An 18902-nucleotide genomic window follows, 5' to 3' on the forward strand; every position below is an offset into this window, starting at 1 on the left:
CTTCCCTCCCCTCCCCTCCTCCCGCTGAGGGGAGGGGAGGGAAGGAGGGCGGGGGGGGCTGCGGGCGGCGGGAGGGGCGGGGAGGGGCGCGGGCCCGGCCGCTCCGCCCGGGGAGCGCTGCCAGCGCGGCGCCGCTCGCTCGGCACTTCGCCCCTCAGCGCGCCCGGCCAGCGCAGCCCTGTTGCACCGAGTCCGGGGTAGCCGCCCCCTCCCTGGCAGCGCGGGGCGGCCGCGACCCCACCGTGCCCCGCTCCCGGCCCTGCGGCGGTGACGGTCCTCCCGCCTTTGTCGGGCGGGCTGCGGCGGGCAGCGGCGGCCGGTCCGTCCGTCAGTCCGTCCGCGCCGGGCGCGTGGCTCCTTTGTGTACAGCAGCTGCTCCTGAATGCGGAGGCAAAGCCTGTGGCTTGGCACTGAGCTTTTAAAAAACAACAGCCCTCCCTCCTTCCCTCCCTCCCTCCTTCCCGCTCCCCTGCCCTCCCTCCTTCCCTCCCCTCCCCTCCTCCCGCTGAGGTGGACGGGCACCCACCTGGGGTCCGCTGCCCACCTCTCCTCTCATCCTCCTCTCTTCTCCTCCTTGTTTACCTGCACTTTTCCGCCTTCTCTTCCCCCGCTGTCCCCGCCGCCCCTTGGCCCTCGCTCGTCCCCGCTCTCGGGCAGGCTCGGCGCCCAGCAGCTCCGCTCCCTCGGCGGTTTGCCTGTGCCCCTACCCCGGGGAAGGCACTTGAAGGTGGATCTATTAAACCTCCCGGCGGTCTCTCCAAGTGCACTTCTTGGACCAAACCTCCAGCATGGATGTAAGATTTTACCCGGCTGCGGCGGGCAGCGCGCTCCCCGGAGACCCCTCCAACCTGGACTTTGCCCAGTGTTTGGGTTACTACAACTACAACAAGGTGATTATTCCCGCGAGTGTTAACTCCTCGTGCTGCTGCCCGGGCCGGTCCCCGCGGACGGGAGCTGGGGCTCCGTCGGGGAGGGGAGGCTCGGGGCTGGGGGATGCGCGGAGCCTGGGGCGGGTGCGCCCGCCGCTCTCCGCGGGGCCGGGGGATGCCCGGTCCCAGAAAGTTGTGGTCGGCGGGGCCAGACGCCTCCTCTTGCCGCGGCTGCGGCGGGGCTCGCCCCGGAGAACCCGCCCTCGGCCGCTGCTCGGGCGGTTCAGAGGGGTGCGAGCGGCAGACAGCCGGGAGAAGCTCGGGGCGCGATCCTGCTCCCCGTGGCCGGCGAACAAAGGCGCGTCCCGAGCTCGCAGCGTTCGTGGCGGGGTCAGAACTCGCCGAACTTTCCCCGGGCGGGAGCCGCAGCGGCTCCAGGCGCGTCGGGCAGAGCCCGATGGGTTTGGACGGCCCTTCGAGGAGAGGACGGAGCCTCCCTCTGCTCTGTTCTCTTGGCTCAGTCCGGCTCTGTTAGGGCCAGTTCCTAACTAGAGGATTATCCAAACGGGAGGATTATCTAAAAGTACATCAGCTGCTGGTACAGGAAGGTAACTAACGCTCTGCTTTGGCGAGGGCTGTCAGAGAAGTTGCAGTACCACTTCTGTCTATTCACACCTTTGCGGCATGTGCAGTGTTTGGAGTAAACCTTACAGTCAGAAGCAATAGTAATTTCCCAGTGTCTTACCTTCATTTGCAGAAATGCATTTTAATAATACGGGGATGATTTGTTTCACAAATTACCCAAATCTGGGAAAGGCAAAGTTGAGAATGACACTGTGACTCATGCTATTTTGAAAAAGACTTAGCTGTTTGCACTGTGATGTGTCAATAGCACATTGAGCTATTAGCACTGGGCCCTCACACATGCACATAAAGATCCCTTTCACACTGTGTTTTTCCTGGTGCTATGTTTGTCCAACCTCTGGGGCCTTTTGTGAAGCACTGTATGAGATGCTGGGGACAAGAAGGGTGCTGCATAAAGCCTAAACTTATGCTAAGTCCTGTTTTTTTAAAAAATCCTTTCCTAATGAAGAGATAAACTTTGCTGAAATACAAAGCTCACGTTCAGAGGGAGAAGTGACGCGGGTTCAAATAGATTCAGTAGCTGGAGAAAACTTTCTCCTAGAGAAATCGCGTCTGAGTAGATGTCGTGAGTGGACTCTTGTGTCGCTCGTCAGGCTGCTGTCCATCGGAGCCGCTGGATGCTGGAGTTTGGCAGGCGGGGCGCGCTGTCCGCCCCGTGTCCAGCTGGCCGCGGAGTGGCGGTGCCGGCGGGGCGCGCATGGCCCGGCCCCGCGCATGCGCCCCGCGCGGGGCTCGCGGCGTGCGGCTTTGTTCGGCGCGGGTGGAGGAGCACACGGGGGCATGAATTAAAGATGAAATGTCAGCCCGAACTTTGAGAGCTGCTAAGGACTCCGAGAGCTCTAAATGCATAGTGAATGTCCGCTGTTGGCCGATATGCCGGCTAATTTTGGAAACTTGCGGCACTTACTGGCAGCCAGCATGTTTACTGTAAATTTCACTTGTTCCGTGACTTTCCTGTGTTATGCACGGCATGGATTTATTCAGGCTCAGGTGCAGGTTACTCTGTAGACTCTTTCTAAATTTTTTTTTGTACGTCCAAAATTTTTAATATTTTCTGAAAATCGGCAGTTTCTTGTGTCCATTAACTTGGTGCTAGTTATATATAACCTTTTGACTGTATTTCCCATCGTTGTACAATGAGAACAGAGCATGCATTCAGAAAAAGTCAAAAGCAACTAACTTTTGACCTATTCAGGAACACATTTTAGTCTCTGTACTCCTGAACATAATTTTGGCAAGTACCTTGTGGACCAGGCTTCTAGTCTGCAGCAGAAAACATTTTAATTAACACAGAACAGCTCATGGTGCTTGTGTCTTATAATAGATATCTTTGTATGCAAAGGCCTCATCCGGAGCAGGCTGACACACGCGGAATTGTGTTGCTGTTGCTGTGAGCTCTTCATTGGCTTAGCTGTGAAAACAGCAACGTGCTGTACAGGTGTTTCAAGGACAGAAGAAGCATTTGTGAATGAGTTCCTAGAAAGGATGGTCTTAACTGTGTTAATCTAATCTCATTTTCTGCATTGCTTATAATCTGTAGCTATAGGAATAATTGTAAGTTTGGGGTTTTTTTTAATTATTCTGATAAAAAGAGGGCATCTATTTTGAAATCTTGCCTCCCTGCCTTGCTTTCCTTGTCTTTTGTCCTTTTCCCTGTGTTTCTAAGGAAAATAAATGATTGTTCTGTTAGGTACTGAGATGACCAGAAGGCACCAAAAAAACCGGCTGAAATGTTTACTCTGCTGAAGTAAATGGGAGAACTGTTATTGATTTCACTAGGGACAGTATTTCACCTCAAGTCTTTCTGAAACTCATTTGAGTATCCTGCCCACTCATCCATGCCCGCTTCATTGTTAGGAGCTGAATCCATATTCTCCTTGTGACAGTGACATTGCCTGAGACAATTGCCGGGAAGCAGCGTGATGGCAAGAGTAAACAGACTGCATGGTTGTATATATGTGCAAAAGCAGAATTATTTATGTGAAAATATTCTCCGGATCATTAAGACATAGAGTTGATGGTGTATGGCCTACATATGGAAAATTGTATCTTGCATCATAGTGTCTAAAAATATCGAATATAAAGCCTTTTTGTGAAAATTCATTGTACCCTGTGAGACAATGCTGCCTTCCACCTGTGTGCTTTAAACAGGAGTTCCCAGGACTGTAGGGTTTTTTTCCTTCAGTGGGTACAACACTGGCAGGAATGTGGCAGACTGACCCGTGAACCCCCAGACAGGACTTGGGATCTCAGGGTGCCCGGTGAGGAAGGGTCAGAGGTGGGAAGGGAGCTGCATCCTGAGTCCTGGGTTTGGAACCAGGCATGCTAAGGAGCTGTCCTGGCCCTGACCTGCAGGTACCTTCCATCCCAACTGCTTTGTAAGTGCAGTGTTGTGCTTTTCAAATTGTTGGTCAATACTGGATAGGAAGACCTAAGGGTAAGGGATGTCGTCTCAGGGTTTTTTTGGAGGAGAGTTAGTGTTGAGTACATGACAGGCTTTTGAAAACGGACTGATGTACATAAGCATGCCTGCCATCGTTGGTAGTGCAGCAGTTTCTAGAAGATTCATTGGGATTACTTTTGTTGAGATGGTGGCAACATGGCATGCACATGCAGAGGGCAGAAGAGGAAATACAGACACAGAAGTGCAGTGGTTTCTCCAAGGTTGCACAGTTGGTCACTGACATAATCAGGGCCACAACCACAGTATTCTGAGATTCAGTCCAGTGGTTTATGCTGAATCCCATTTACTCTAATAGGATTACTTACATGTTTAAAGTAAAGCATGTGCTTAAGTGCTTTGCTGGATCAGGGCCATATTTGATAAGTTTTCAGTCCTGATTGAGAGTACATAACTTGACCCTGCATGTGTCTGGCAGGTGGTGGTTCGGGATAACAGTGATCCACTTCTGCTTCATGGAATTGCACAAGTGAAATCATGGTTTGCCTGCTTCTAGAAGAATCCTGCTGCAGTATACTAAAAAAAAAATATTCACCAAAAAGGAGCTATAAAAATTACAGAAAGTTGAAAGAGACCAGCTGTTGTAAAACATTCTGCTTCTGTTTTGAGCCCTTTTATGGTTCTGCAGATGGAGAATGATTTTGGACATTCACTACAGTTGAGTAGCTTTTTCTAAACAAACTTTTTCACTTATTGAGTAAATTATATGTCTTGTACTAAAAATATTTAGGAAACTAGTATTCATCCTGGCATGTACTTTTTTTTTTTTTTTTTTTTAAGGAACTGTAATTCTTGTAATGCCATTTGGGAAAAGTGAAAACTCCAAAACCTAAATACATACAGCTCACTGCTTGAGTTATCATATTAAGCTCCAGAATCCTTACTTCATTATTTATCTGCCTACATTTTATAATGTTTATCTCTACTACACAGATTGTCCTTGAAGGATACAAATTTCAAACATACATACCTTAATTTAGGCACTACCATACATATGAGATTGTCAGAGCTTGATGTTTTTGGCTGAAATATTTCTCATTTTACAAAGGAAGCTCAGGAAGTTTATCTTGTTCTTCCAGAGGCAAAGCAAAGACAGCAGTAGTTTAGTAGCAGCTAAACTGGGGCTCTAAGTCATTCCTATTAGTGTGTGTTGTTAGGAAAAAGTGGATTACAGTTATGCAAATGACTTAAAACTACTCTTCTTGCAAATTTAGTGTGGCTCTATATGCATAGGTTTTCCTCTCCTACAGCAGATGGTGAGAGACAATGGGTGCATGTATGTGGCTAAGATAGAAAGCTCCATGCTCACTCATCAGCTGCCCTGCAAATGTGCTCGTTTACATCTGGGCTCTGCTCTGGTGCAGACGGGGCAGTCTCAGCTGCTGTGTGCTGTGGCCATGTGTGTATCCACAGCCTGACCATGACAGAGATGGCCCCAGCTGATGGGAAAGGGCCACAAAGCACCAGGGAGCTCCTGGAAAGTAAAGATGTGTAGCAGAGACACAAATATAGGTCTTGCTGGAGACAATTTAGGCAGGGGATTGCGCACTTCCTGTTGCAATACCAACTCAGTAAATGACATTTTATCCTCAGTATTTTCCACTGATCTTCTGGCACATGTGGCACGTGTGCTGAACTGCTTCTTTCCCAGAACAGGCAGCCCCTGCCTTGGATATCTTAAAACCTCAGGACTATGAAGGCAACAACTGCTAGGGAGCAAAAAAGTTCCCAAAATATTTGGCTGTCCAATCCAGGACTAAAATTGTTGGATATATGGTTCCTAGTCCCTGGAAGAGGAACTGAGTATGTCCACCAGAATGAAAATTACAATTTGTATCATCACCCCACCTTGCATTATGCTATTTTCCAGGCATAGTCATCCCTGAGGTTTTCTGAGGTAGATGAAGAGCTGGCTGTGAAAGGAAACCCTTGTATGCCACAGGCAGCAACTCTGCAAGAACCTGTGGTGCTCAGAATGAGCACCTGTAATGCTGATACTGATTGGACTGTGCAGTGTACAATTTTTCTGTTGTTCAGATAATGCAGCTCCTATACTGATTGTACCATTTGTTGGTTGAGAGTTGGTTGTATACAAAATATAGTTAGTAGAAGTTAAATGTTGGAAATACTTTTTAGATGTTTTCATTACAGTGGATTACAACCATATTAGTAAGATGCTTGTAATAATGTGCAGTAACATATGAAGAGTTTGAATTGAATCCTTAGAGATTTTAGAGGTCATGCAGGAGGTATGTGTGGAAATAACTAGTGGGTGGGGTTTTAAAAATAGTTACATTTTGTAGCAATCACAACCCTGGGGTATGTACGCCATGGACATGGAGACCCACTTTACACCTCCTGCTCTGGAGTGAGGAAACATTGACCAAATCCACTGGGGTGACAAGGACCTCATTCCCATAGTATCACCCATAGTACACCATATTGTACTTCACAGAGAGGTGCCCAATCCAGTCTAACCTTATAATGAATTATCACAAATTTATAATAAAATCTAAAATAGAAGCACAGGAAATAACAGCCTGTATTCTTTGGCAGATACTTGAGAGGAGTCTCTCAGTTGTGTGATTCATTTGTTGCAGTTTTGTGCAGTGTCTGACAAAGCAAGGCCAGTCAAACTGTGACCTGTGGTTTGTGCTGAAGCTTTTATTAAATTTACAGTTAATACGTGCCTATATATTTGTTGAATTCTGATACTCCCTAAAAACCTAAGTAATGCTATTGAATGATGATGATCAAATTTAAGAGGAGAAGAATTCGTACAGGACTAATCCTGCCTTTTTATCTGTAATCACATTTCTACTGCCGTAAAATTAAGTACTGTTATACAGACCTAATGGCAGGGTTGAATTTTCAAATACTTCACACTCTTATCTGATAGCTGTGTTCTGTACTGTTACCTGTCTGTGTGATGTATTTATAGAGTGCCAGTCACCATAGTATCTTCGCGATGATTGCTACCAAAATTGAGAACTCTGAGGTGAAAATCTAATCAGGACTTTAGATAACAATGTCACACAAGAGCCTTCTGGTCTTTGCCTCTGTGCTCTGTTGAGATGAAGACTTTGATGAGATCATGCTTGCTGCCACGTTATTCATTATTTATTTTCGTAACAAGATTTCTATTTAATATCTTTTCCACTGCATGTTACCATGTGTCAGAACAATCCAAATCCTGTTTTGAATGTATTCTCTCTGTTTATACCTGAAACAATGAATTGTTTCACAGGCATTACAGGGCAGCTGAAATACTAAAACTAAAAGGGGAGACTGTCATTACACAGATGCTTCTGCCACAGGTACCTTGAATATCCAAACAGATGTTTTCATGGACTTCTTCTTTCACTTCATGGTAACGGGCAGATTAGCTGAAAATACTATCTTCATTACATTAAAAATAACTGAGTCTTACGAGCAGAGTGCTGGAAATATGATTGACCAGTGCTGCAGACTGAATTGTGTTGGCAAAGGTGTGCTACTGGAACTAGACAATGTTAGTTGATAATTGAAAATGAAAACTGTTTTAAGCAAACAGTTCATCTAGTTTTCAGTTTGTTTGTATAGTTCATGTTCCAGCTCTTGGCATCAGTATTTGCTGTTTACTCCTGCACGACCAGTTTGCCCAGCACCCACATTTTGTTGAAAAGCTCCATACAAGAGGAAAAAGAAAAGCAATCCATTCTCAAAAACTGGAAGTTGAAAGTAACTCTTGTATTGAAGTGTTTTTTACATTCACAGAAGACTCATTCAATGTGGGCATCTTGCACTTACTTATATGTGCATTAGATCAGGCCTGACCTTCGTATTTCATGGGAGAAATTTTTATCAATTCAGTGTTTTATTTTCACTGTTTTAAAGTAATAGCCCTTCTTACTGTCTAGGTCACTACAGCCATATATTATCATTCCTGGCCAAAAGCTTATGAGAGCCAAGACTAACATGGAAAAAAGTGGGTTGTGACATAGGTTTAAAAAAAGGGTGTGTTGGGGTGAAATGCCAGGATCTGAACTGGCAACCTCTGCAATAAGGGATCAGAGGTCTCAACTAGTGGCTGGGGTGAGAGCTGCAGAGGCAGCAGCACAGCAATCTCTTCTCTTTCCATATCAGCTTTACCAAGTATGTAATTGATGGTTATGTTAAATCATTATGTTAAAGCAGAACATTTCTCAGACAGATACATTTTCATTTGGATTTTCCTTCCCTACATTGAATATTCTGAAGAGTTCTGATCAACTGGGCAACCTAACAAAAGGTTGCAGACACATAAAATTACCAGTATGGTAGGATTTGTGGAAAATGAAGTCTATGTGCAGATGATTTTGGTCACTTGAGGTGAGGTGTCTTCATCTCTCCATTACGTTTCCTTAAGAAGTTTTGTCAAGAGAAACTCTGCTGTGTTTGGCATTCTAAGTGGTCATAGTTTATATTGTAATTCTCTAAACAGTTAGTTTGAGAGAAATTAGATAGGGGCCGACAATCTAAATTGTTTTAGACATCCAAATTAATAAGGAGCATTTTTTTGGCTTGTTTTGGGATGGGGCTTTGTTTGTTTTTATTGTCATTGTGGGTTTTTTGTGGTTTTTTGCAAGGAAACAACATGAGCTTTATGAATAATCCTTTCTATCCCAATGGGAGAACTCCTGTATTCAAAGTCACTGAATTATATAGAAGTTTGTAGGTTCAGGACATATTTAAACACCTCAATATTGATTAACTGTCTAATTTTGATATGAAAATGGTGTTAAAACCATGCAGAAATCAATTGCTGAATGTTGGAGTAGCTTATTTTCAGAGCAGATCATATTTATCTGCTGTTCTTTTTATGCTACTCCCTTTATGATTGTAAGGCTTATACAAATAGCTGAATTTTTGAATGGTTTGGGATACTGTATTTCAGTATTTGTTATTAATAAATTTGTTATTAATAAAATTCTTTTGTTAAACTGTACTTTTATCAGTAAACTGTTTACCTGGTAAAGGATTAGCAGTCCACTATTTACTTTCTTTAAATAAAGAAGAATTTTATTAGGCATGGAAAAATAATCATTTCGTTTGCTTTAGTAGGTTAATGCTCTTACTTTTGTGGGTTCCTGATAAGCATGTGGCTGAAATGATGATGATAATAGGTGGCCATGTAAATATGGGGTTATTGTGCTATTGATCTGTTGTAGCAAAAAACTTGGTATTTGTGGTTTCCTACCACAACCCAACAGGTTCTTTTTTCTCCTGTTTTTTTGCTTGATACAGTCTGAAATATGTAGTATACTTTACATTAAAAAAAAGCTTATTCTCTACATGTGGTAAAACAAACAGAATTTTACGATTCATTCTCTGATCTTTTTCACAGCAGAACTGCAAGTAACAAGAAGACTGGTCTCAAAACTAAACTGGACAAACCACAGATGTAAATACACTGTGAGATGCAAACACAAGAGCTTGGTATAGATTTGCACTACAAAGCAATTGTGAGAGTAAATAGTATGTTTATGCCTGTGTGACTTTCTGCTTCTTGTTTTATGAGAGTGTCCAATAGCTGTAGTTCAAGTGATAAGATGAAGTAATTTGTAACAATTTATTTTGTCCTGCCAAATAATTTGCAATTTCAGGATATTATTAAATAAAAGGATTTAACAGATGCTTCTGCTGTCCTTTCCTTCTGACATTTTTAAAACCTACTTAGAGCTATCTTTATGCTCCCGTGGTGGTGCAGCTGAGACCCAAGGAGAGCATGTGGAGTGGTAAATCAGATGTTATGTCACACAGGGCAGCCAGGCTTCTGAAACAGTGGCTTGCATCACTGGGTCCATGATAGAGATCTACCTGACAGAGCAGAAGTGCCTTTGTTTCATTCTCATACCTTCATCTAAGCTGGGGTCTTGGATGATGCTTGTAACGTGCATTGGGTGTTGTGTGGCTTCTTGTAATTGTTGTTCCAAGGATGTGACAAGCCATCCATGTGTGCAGTCTCGGTTTTCAGGGTTGTCTCACCTGGGTCTGTTTCCAGCACTCTCTGACTCAGCTGTCCCAGTGCACTGCTGGCTCCAGTGCAGTGGTTCAGTGCCCCCTGCTTGCCCAGTCCTGCCTTATGGAGATGATATGTTCTGAGATCTTCTCTTTGTGGAATCAGCTTTGTGGGTGCCTTTGCTGTGAGAGGACTCTTGGAGTGTCCTCTGTGTCAGCACATTCCTTGGGTGGCTTTCTCATGTCCCCATGGCTCTGCTGCCTGCTCTGGCTTGGGCTCGCTGGCTGATGGCACATACTAAAAATCTGACATTCTTGGAGCCACCCACAACTGGGACAGAATCTCAGCGTATGTGCAACTCTGACTGAATTAGGTGAAAGACAGGCAGTGTAATCTAGGGCTAAATATGACTCAGAGCAATTAATCAGAGATCATATGAAAGGAAAATATGTTCATTAAATCCCTATTCAAGCAGGCAAACAAACAGCACATCAGTGTTGTGCGTACGCAGATGTGCAGTATGTCCAGTGTGCAGTTTAGAGATCAATTTTGCTCTTCTACCTGTAATTCTTCACAAAAAACAGCTATAGAATGGTAGCGTGAGCTTCTGTGTTTATTTTGCCTCAATCTGCAGCTATAGCTTGCCCAGTTTAAGTAGCAAACTGTTTTTCTAAATTTAGTTGGCAAACAACTTGTGATAGGATAGCAGCCTTTTTCTGTCTTCTCTGCTAGAAAGTGTTTGAGTAGGGATGGTGAAGATTGGCTTTGACTTCTATCAGCACAAATATATTGCTGGTGATAACATATCATAGGAGTATGCTGCCTATCTCCCTTTTTCTTGTCTAGTAAATAGCAATTTTTCAAGGAAGGTCTCAGAATCTGCCCTTCTGTTAATAGTCTGGTAGAGAGTTTACATACCAGAAAAGAATCCTGATTCTTCACTTGATAACATATTAAAGGGCTTGGTTTGTTGGTTTTTTTGTTTTTTTTTTTTTTGAGGTTTGTGTTGGGTTTTGTAAAGAAAATTGGCAGCTATTACTTGTAATACATGTAACTAATAAATGTGAAATCGAAAACGTGACTCTTGGACAGTCACACATTTTTAAAGCTCAGACAATGTGTATTGGTCTGCACCAGTTCTAACAAGGTTCCACTGCTTGGAAAATGTGGGGAGGGGCACTTTGCTCCTGCGCAGAATACCTACATTAGATACAAACATCATCTCTGGAGATCATGGGGCTCCTTATAATTGCTTGTAACTTTAGGATTGCTAATTAACTGAGTTCTGTTATCGCGCACCCTGCATCATATTCTGTGTTATTTTGTGTGTTTATGGAGAATTATTTCTAAATAGAAGTTTTTAAGGTTATTCCATCATGAAGCATAAGTGAGAGACAGTGATAAAGAGCTTGATTCATTATGACTAACTGCAGGTGAACACTTGTTATGCTTCATTTTGAGTGTTTCTGTGACTCAAAAAGGACTCCATTAAAATACCATGACGTCAATGGAGTATTTTAAATGCATATGAAAGAATAAAGTCTAGAAATCATAACAGTATACGTATCTATCCATATAATTTTAGACTAAATAAAGCATTTGTAGATGTTCTGAGTTTCATGTATTCTCTGCATGGGTGAGACCTGATATCAAGGATACGTTTTGCTTTCCGCTCCCCCAGATGTAACCCTTTTTATTTAAAATAAATGTGAAAGTAAAAGAAGAAATACTATCCATGGAAGAAAGTTATTCTGGACCTTCAGACTCATGAAATCAGATTGATACTTTGCAGCTACAGCGAGTACAACCAATCTGACACAGAATTTTGACAGAGAAATCTTTGATCTTCTACTTCTTTTCAATAATATTTTTTTCCAATTTTTCTTATTTTGCTCATTGTTAGAATTTTGCTTCATCTTCCCCACTTCTGTGGTAGGAAGCAGTCTTTGCATTCTCTGTTGCCAAAGGAAATGGCCATTTGTTGATTTAACAGGATAGAGAAATGGATGTGAAACACCTTGAGGAGGAAGAGGGAATGGTGGCTTGGTAACACTGATAAATATTTACAATTTGAAGATCAAGTGTTTTCAGTCTCTCTAATTTCCTAAACTTCTTTCTTTTGGTGGCAAGAAGCAGGGGTAGAAGGGGGTGGAAATACATGGTTTTCCCATTAAAAAATTTTCCCCTACATTTTAAAGAACTGATATTTGGTTCTCATTTGATCCAAAGAAAGAGACAGGTTCATCTTTACTTCTCCATTTGGTTTGTTTATGGCACCCAAGCAAGGGAGCTGCTATCTGCAGCCTTTTTTCCCAAAACTCTAGTAGCCAGGGATCTTTGAATGCAGAAATAAGATTTTAGATGATGAATCTCAGTATGTATGCTAGAGCAGGGCCAGTTGCTTATTGATCCTAGCTACTGAAGTTTTCCCTGTGAAGCTGATTTATGTTTATCTTAAAAAAATAATCAATCAATGAGACAAACAAACTGAACTTCATGTAAGAACTGACTTAAAACACATTCAGCTTTTTCTTTCTCATCCTTGCTTTGTAAGAAAATCTTCTGTGGACTCAAAAGGAAAGGGTGCAATCCTGCTCTCGCACATAGGAATACACTCTCTTTGAACAAGAGACTTATATCTGCTTTTGAATTGAGCTTCATACACTTGCTGGGAAAAATTCAGCTCAGAGGGTGTATTTTGAAATAGTAGTTTCTTGGGCACTGAACCATTCATTTCCAAAAAGGATAGAGCCAGTTCTTTGTACCTGCTGACAAGACAAAGGAATCAGTGCTGCTGCTGCTAAGTTATGTGAGGACAGGCTGTAGTGTTGGCAAGTGTTGACTCTGGCTGGTGGAAAACCCAGTTCTGCTGGGCCTCTCGTCCTTACCAGAAGCAACACATTGGCCTCACTGGTTTTGTCTGTACTTTTACTATATAAATGAATTATTATTATGTTTTCTCTGGCTTAGATACCAAACAAAAATGAAGGAAAATGCTGCATTCAGCTGAGAATGCGTAGATAATCTTCATGTCTGAAGTGTGAAAGAACTGGCACAGAAAATTGTAGGTCTGGCAGAAAAGTTTGGGGTTTCTGTTATAAGTACCTTATATTGGAGAATTAATTTTTCTCAAGAAAAGAAGACATAAGAGACCTGAAGTATCTATGGCCTAACAGTAATAATGGATAGAGCAGGGTGAGAAAGAAAACAGTGTTGTTCCAAGCGTGGTTGTACAAACACTGGCCATGAGCTTAGATTGAGAATGAGAAGAAAGCCTTTCTCTCCAGAGGGCTGAGCTGCTGAGGCAGCCTTCGCATAGGGAAGGAGCAGGAGCCACTTTTAAGGCTCAGAGTTGAGGCTAAATGTCATGTGGTTGGGTGAAATGCAGGCCATGGGGTTGGCTGTACTTTTAATCTCGTTAAATATTGTTCTTTTAGGTTTCATCTTTACATTCGTAAATACGTGATATTGAATTTGTATTTTGCACTCTGTGAGTCTTAGAGTGAGTCTGTGAGACTCTGGACAAGGCAGCTACAGATGTGATGGTTACTTACACACTTAATAACAATTTGGAGTATTGCATAACAGCTAGTAAAAAAATTTCATGTCCAAAGTCTAATTTTATAGTGGAAAACAACTAGAAATGAGATTTATAGATGGTGGGTAGCTATCTAGTATCTCTTAGTGGATGTGGAGAGTCTGTTCAGTTCTTCCTTCAGAAGTGGTGAGCTTTTCATTGGTGGTGGGGAGGATGAAAGGAAAGGCCTTTATGCATCTGAAAGAGGTGGTGGAACAATCCACATCTGGAACCTTGACAGTCTCTAGAAGTGTGGTATTAAATCGTTAGATGGTTTGTCTTGATGTGGGAGTTTTGCAAGTGCACATCCAGGAATCCTCTCTTTCCTCACCTCCATGCTCTGCTAACTGGTAACTACCAGATATGATTTTGAGAACACAGCATTCCCAGGAAATATGCTTTGTATTTTATCCTGTGGTGTTCATTTGTATATATTTTTAGTTCAGTGTAAAAAAAACAAAACCAGCATAATAACTTACCTACTCTTTAAGGGAAATTTCTACTGTCCTCTATGACCATCATTATTATTAACATCACAGCTTTCTAATTGATGTAATGATTTTTTTTTCCATGTATTTCCTTTTCCAGGCCTGTTATATGATAGAAAAATGTAGGTGGTATGTTTTTTCATCTTAAACAAAGATTATCTGTTGGCTTCTTGAAATGGTCCTCTGGTTGGAGTATATAAAATTGAAACTTCATCCAAGTAATTTTCTTTGAAATAAGGGTAAAACTGCAGAAGTTGTATGTCAGCAAACAGTATCTTGAGAATTCTTCAACTGGAGTGGAATCAGTTTAGTTATTGTTTGCCTCAGAGATGGCCCAAGTGTGTGGCACAAAGACCTGGTAGATCACAGATCTCTTTGAAAGCCTCTCATTCATAGCACTGGATGTGGCACGCTGATGTTTTTGGAAGTGTTCATTTGGCTGAACTGGTTTTGGGTTTCAGACTCAAGAAATCTTTAAATTAATCTCAGAAGTTCAGAAAAATTTTAACAATAGTAAATATCTGCTAGTTCTGAGGTTTTAAGAATTAGATGGCTCCTTCTGAGCACTGGTAGCATCATGTTTAGTTATCTGATTATTTGTATTTGCAGCATGATTTTGTGGGAATTAGTGAGCTCTGAAATGTACTGTGAAGATCTGCTTCTTGATTATAAGACAGTTTAATTGCAAAAATCTTATTGCCAAATTTCATTGATGCTATTTCTTAATATGTCCCAGGACAGGTATATTAATTTTGTGCTGTTAAAGTGTGATTGAAAACCAGTATAGAATTTTTTTCAAGAAGATTCTAGCTTTGTCTTTTTTTGAAGAGTGGGTTGAAATAGTTAAACTTTGAAGCAGGTGACTATAGCTGATTAAAAGTTTTCTTCAAAACCTCAGTTGTCCAAAATATTTATTCTTCCTGTTTTGGCTGGTAAGTACTAACAATGGGATTTTGTTTCTGCTTGTGCATCAGAATGGCAATGAACTATTTCATCTGGATGAAAAAAAAATTTAAAAACACCATTATTTTTCTTGTTAAGTGGACTTTAGAGAAGGGAATGCATGAGGATTTTGTAGCATCCCAGACCCCTGAAACTCCATTACAATGCGTTTATCCTTGGCCTAATGAATCAATCACTGTTTATGGTGCACTGATTTGGGAGGTATGGGCTGTGGTCTGACTGGCAGGGAGGCACATCCCTTGGCAAGAACCAGTGGATCCTGGTGGATCCTGGTGGACTGAAACATAAAAACCTGGGGTGCGAGCTTGCACAATGGTCACTACCTGACACGCTTGCCCTGTGATCAGAGGCTCAGGGAGCAGGACTTGACCAGCCTGGGGAAGGGAAGACTTCAGGGGACTTGACAGCATCCCCAGTACCTGTGAGGAGATGGAGCCAGGCTCTGCACAAGGATTCAGTTGAAGGTTGAGAAGTAACAGGCACAAGCTGAAATGAGAGTTTCAGACTCGATGTAAAGAGAAAAAAAAAAAAAAAATCTTTTTGAGGATAACAGAGTATTGGAAGAGGTTGCCCAAAATCCTTGATAGTTTTAAAAACCTGACTGCAAGAAAAGCTCCAAGCAAGAAGTTCCTCAGTTTGGTGTGGCCTGTACTTTGAACAGAAGTTGGATTTAGAGATCTCCTGATGTTGCTTCCAACACGAATGACCCTAGGGTTGTACAAGGTGAATAGGCAACAAAGATCAATTTGATCCTGCTTGCAGTGTTGTAGAAAAACAGTTCTGGAAGAGTGGCATTGCCTCAGCCTTTGCCTGGCAGGCCCCTGCAGCGGGAGAATGAAGCACTTGTTTCACATCCAGGATAACCATCTCTGCTCTGCTGGGGAGGAGTTTGCTCTCAGGTGGGAGCTCTCAGTGAGCTGGTCACTGTGACCTGTCTAGACCATGGTGATTTAATACAGCTGTCTGGATCCCTCTGCCTTTGTAGATGCATGTTAACTCATGACATCCTAAACCAAATGATTTTTGCTTACCTCCATGTAACCTTGCTGTAAGGGATTTCTAAAATGCAGCCCATCAGTTTGGTTTGGCAGTTGTTAGAGTGTAGAAAATAAGTGTGTAAAGACTTTATTTGAACCCCATTCTGGAATAGGTGTCACTGGTACCCATTAGCTTTTCATATATGTGACTTGGCTGTTGCTTCTATACTTAGGTTTTAGAGTTTCTTCTCTCCTTCTTCAGAATTCCATCCACATGATAATTCAGTTTTTATTCTCTATAGTACTCTTTAGAGAAATTCATCCAAAGGAAAATAGTTCAAACATCAGATTTTCCTAGAAGCCCTGTTGCTTTTGATACACAGAAAAACAAATCACAGTAGCAGCACAAATTTGGACATTTAAAGTAGTTTTCCTAGAAAATAAAACTTTATTGTGCACAGCATTCTTAGATGAAGGTTTTTGAAGGAAGCTTTTAACTTTAGTAGATGTTGATTTATTGCATTCTACATTTCTTCATCTGCAGTTTGATGCCATTTGCCGGTTGCATGAACTGAGAAAAGTGCCCATGTGTGAGAGGAATGGGGAGTGTGGTGAACTTTAAAATCATATATTGGATAATTTGATACTTTTCAAAGGCCTAGTTCCAACCTAAATCTTTGTGGTATGTAATGGTACCCAAAATGTTCATGTATTGTAGGATGTTTTGGATTCTACATTTAAGACACTAGAAAAGGATCTGATTTTCAGAGGATGGATGTTACAGTTATGAAAATTAAGCCCTTTAAAATGTCACATGCCCAAACCCCTCCCCCAATCACCATCTGTGTTGTTATAGATTAAGCCTTGACTACTTAGTGCAGTCTGAGAATAGGAAGTGTGAGAATCATCATGGTAGTGATTCAGACCATTACTACAAGAGAGTGGCCTAATCAAATTGCTTTGTTGGGCAGGAAAGGACAGGACCTAAACACTAAAATGGAAAATAACTCATGATTGTCTTCCAAAACCCAAGATTTCACTGCTGTTAACACCTGCTCCAAACATTGAAAGAAGTAATAGGTTGAAAAGAAAGTATCACCACCTTTCTATCTTAGTACATTTCAAAGACACTTTTAAATTCGTATTAAAATAATTTATAATCACATCAATTTATTAATGAGAAGTAATTAGGTTTTCCAGTTTTAGAGACATTAGTTACAGAAGTCACATATCCCAGAGAATATGGACCAGGACTTCTTACATATGGCAAAAACATGGTGCTGCCTTTGTGGAAATGGTGCTTTCCCTGTCTTCTTTTGTATTAGTTAATAGAAACCCTCCTTGAAAGAAAAAGGATACTCATCAAAGAACGTTTTATGAAACAGAAAAAGAGAACTCATAAACCCTGTTGGATTCCAAGAGTTATTACATTTTACATCATATACAGTTTATTTTCCCAGATGCCACAGTTAAAAATAATGTATTTTTAATATTACTTGAAGGATTCTACAGATTCATAATAGCACGTGACATGTTAATATCCTCTGTGACATCCTACTGGTCATATCCAACTGTGATAAACAGTTGTATGTGCTATAAAAGTGACATCTATTATAACAATAAGGATAATGCTAAAGGATACAAAAAATCTCTTAAATTTGTAAAGACTGTTACAAATCTTGAATGTTAATTTGAAGAAAAAAGCACATGCTAATGCTAAGTTTATGCCTTCAGTTAATAGTCCTTTATTCCTTCAGGAAAAAAAAAATCAAGCAGCTATACTTTAAATGAATTTAATGAACTGCAAAGACTGACATTTTCACTATAAAAGTCACACTTCATTTAATGAAGTAGTTAAATATTGATGCTATATTAAAATACAGGCTGAATAAAAACGACAATATGGTTTTCAAAATAAGAATTTGAGCTGTGTTTTTTCTTGTTATATTGAAAATTTCATGAACTGAGAAAAGGGAAATACAGCAGAATAGTTCCATAATAAACACAAGGCCCTTTGTTGAAATAACATTAAAGTTGAAATACCCAAACCTGTAAAAGTAGGGAAATCAAGTCACCATACTCTTAACTCAGCATCTTTGGGCTTAAACATTGAATGTTTAAATGAATAGAACTAACAGTATTTTCTAAAATTTTCAAAAATTCTTGGAAACAAAGACATATTGTAACCTGTGCTACAGGTGTCACAAAAAAGGCCCAGCCATGTGTTTACCCAGGATCAATAGTTATATCATGATATTGTTTGATCTTAATTCAAAGTAAGTGTGTTTTAAGTGCTATGATTTTGATGGCAATATTCTGGCACAACTCTGTTGCCTGTGTTGTGGCTTCCACATGTTTCAGTTGATACAGTTTGTATTTTTAACTTAATTTTTATACCTGCACTTTCACCATAACATTGACAGTGGATAAAGGAACGTTGCTGACAAACATGGCTGGGGTGTTTCCCAGCTCCAACACTTATATGACGGTAAGGGAAAAAGAAAACAAGAATGAATCTTACCATAGATGTGAATGGGACCAATGATTGAGTAATGGTATGATTGTCTTCACTTTGATGGATTGAATTTTGTTGTAATGTACTTCATAAAGCTGTACCAATTCTGACATCAGGCTTCTGTGTACAGTAAAGCACTGCGGATGACATCTTTGGCTCATTGAAGTCAATGGCAAAACTCACATTAATTTCAGCCGTCTGTAATTTCATTCTTAGTAGCTGACTTAAAAAACAATGGCAAATTGATTTAGTACATTTTTTTTCCCTTTGGGAAAGAGCTCTATTCCATGTAAAATGATTTGTCTTTTGACTTTCATGCTCTTACTCTGAAAATATGAATTTGAATTCAGGATAAATACAGTTTGATTTCCTTCCCATACCTATGAGCATGTAAACACCAAAACTGATAAAAGAAAGTGGAGCTATT

General features: G+C 41.2%; 1 protein-coding gene across 2 annotated transcripts in view; it reads left to right on the plus strand.

Annotated features, from left to right (window-relative positions):
• The first annotated feature begins 121 nt into the window (after positions 1 to 121).
• The window catches only part of TOX3 (TOX high mobility group box family member 3), a 78956-nt gene continuing 60175 nt past the window's right edge, over positions 122 to 18902 (plus strand). For both annotated transcript variants that reach the window (XM_042027517.1, XM_042027516.1), the window contains exon 1: positions 122 to 890. In XM_042027517.1, coding sequence (XP_041883451.1) covers positions 789 to 890 — 102 coding nt within the window. In that variant the 5' untranslated portion in view covers positions 122 to 788. The remainder of the gene's footprint in view (positions 891 to 18902) is intronic.

This window comes from Corvus kubaryi, unplaced genomic scaffold (assembly GCF_017639235.1).
Source record: "Corvus kubaryi isolate FWS band 111438036 unplaced genomic scaffold, C.kubaryi_AGA036_p1.0 37300, whole genome shotgun sequence".
NCBI classification, from domain to species: Eukaryota; Metazoa; Chordata; class Aves; order Passeriformes; family Corvidae; genus Corvus; species Corvus kubaryi.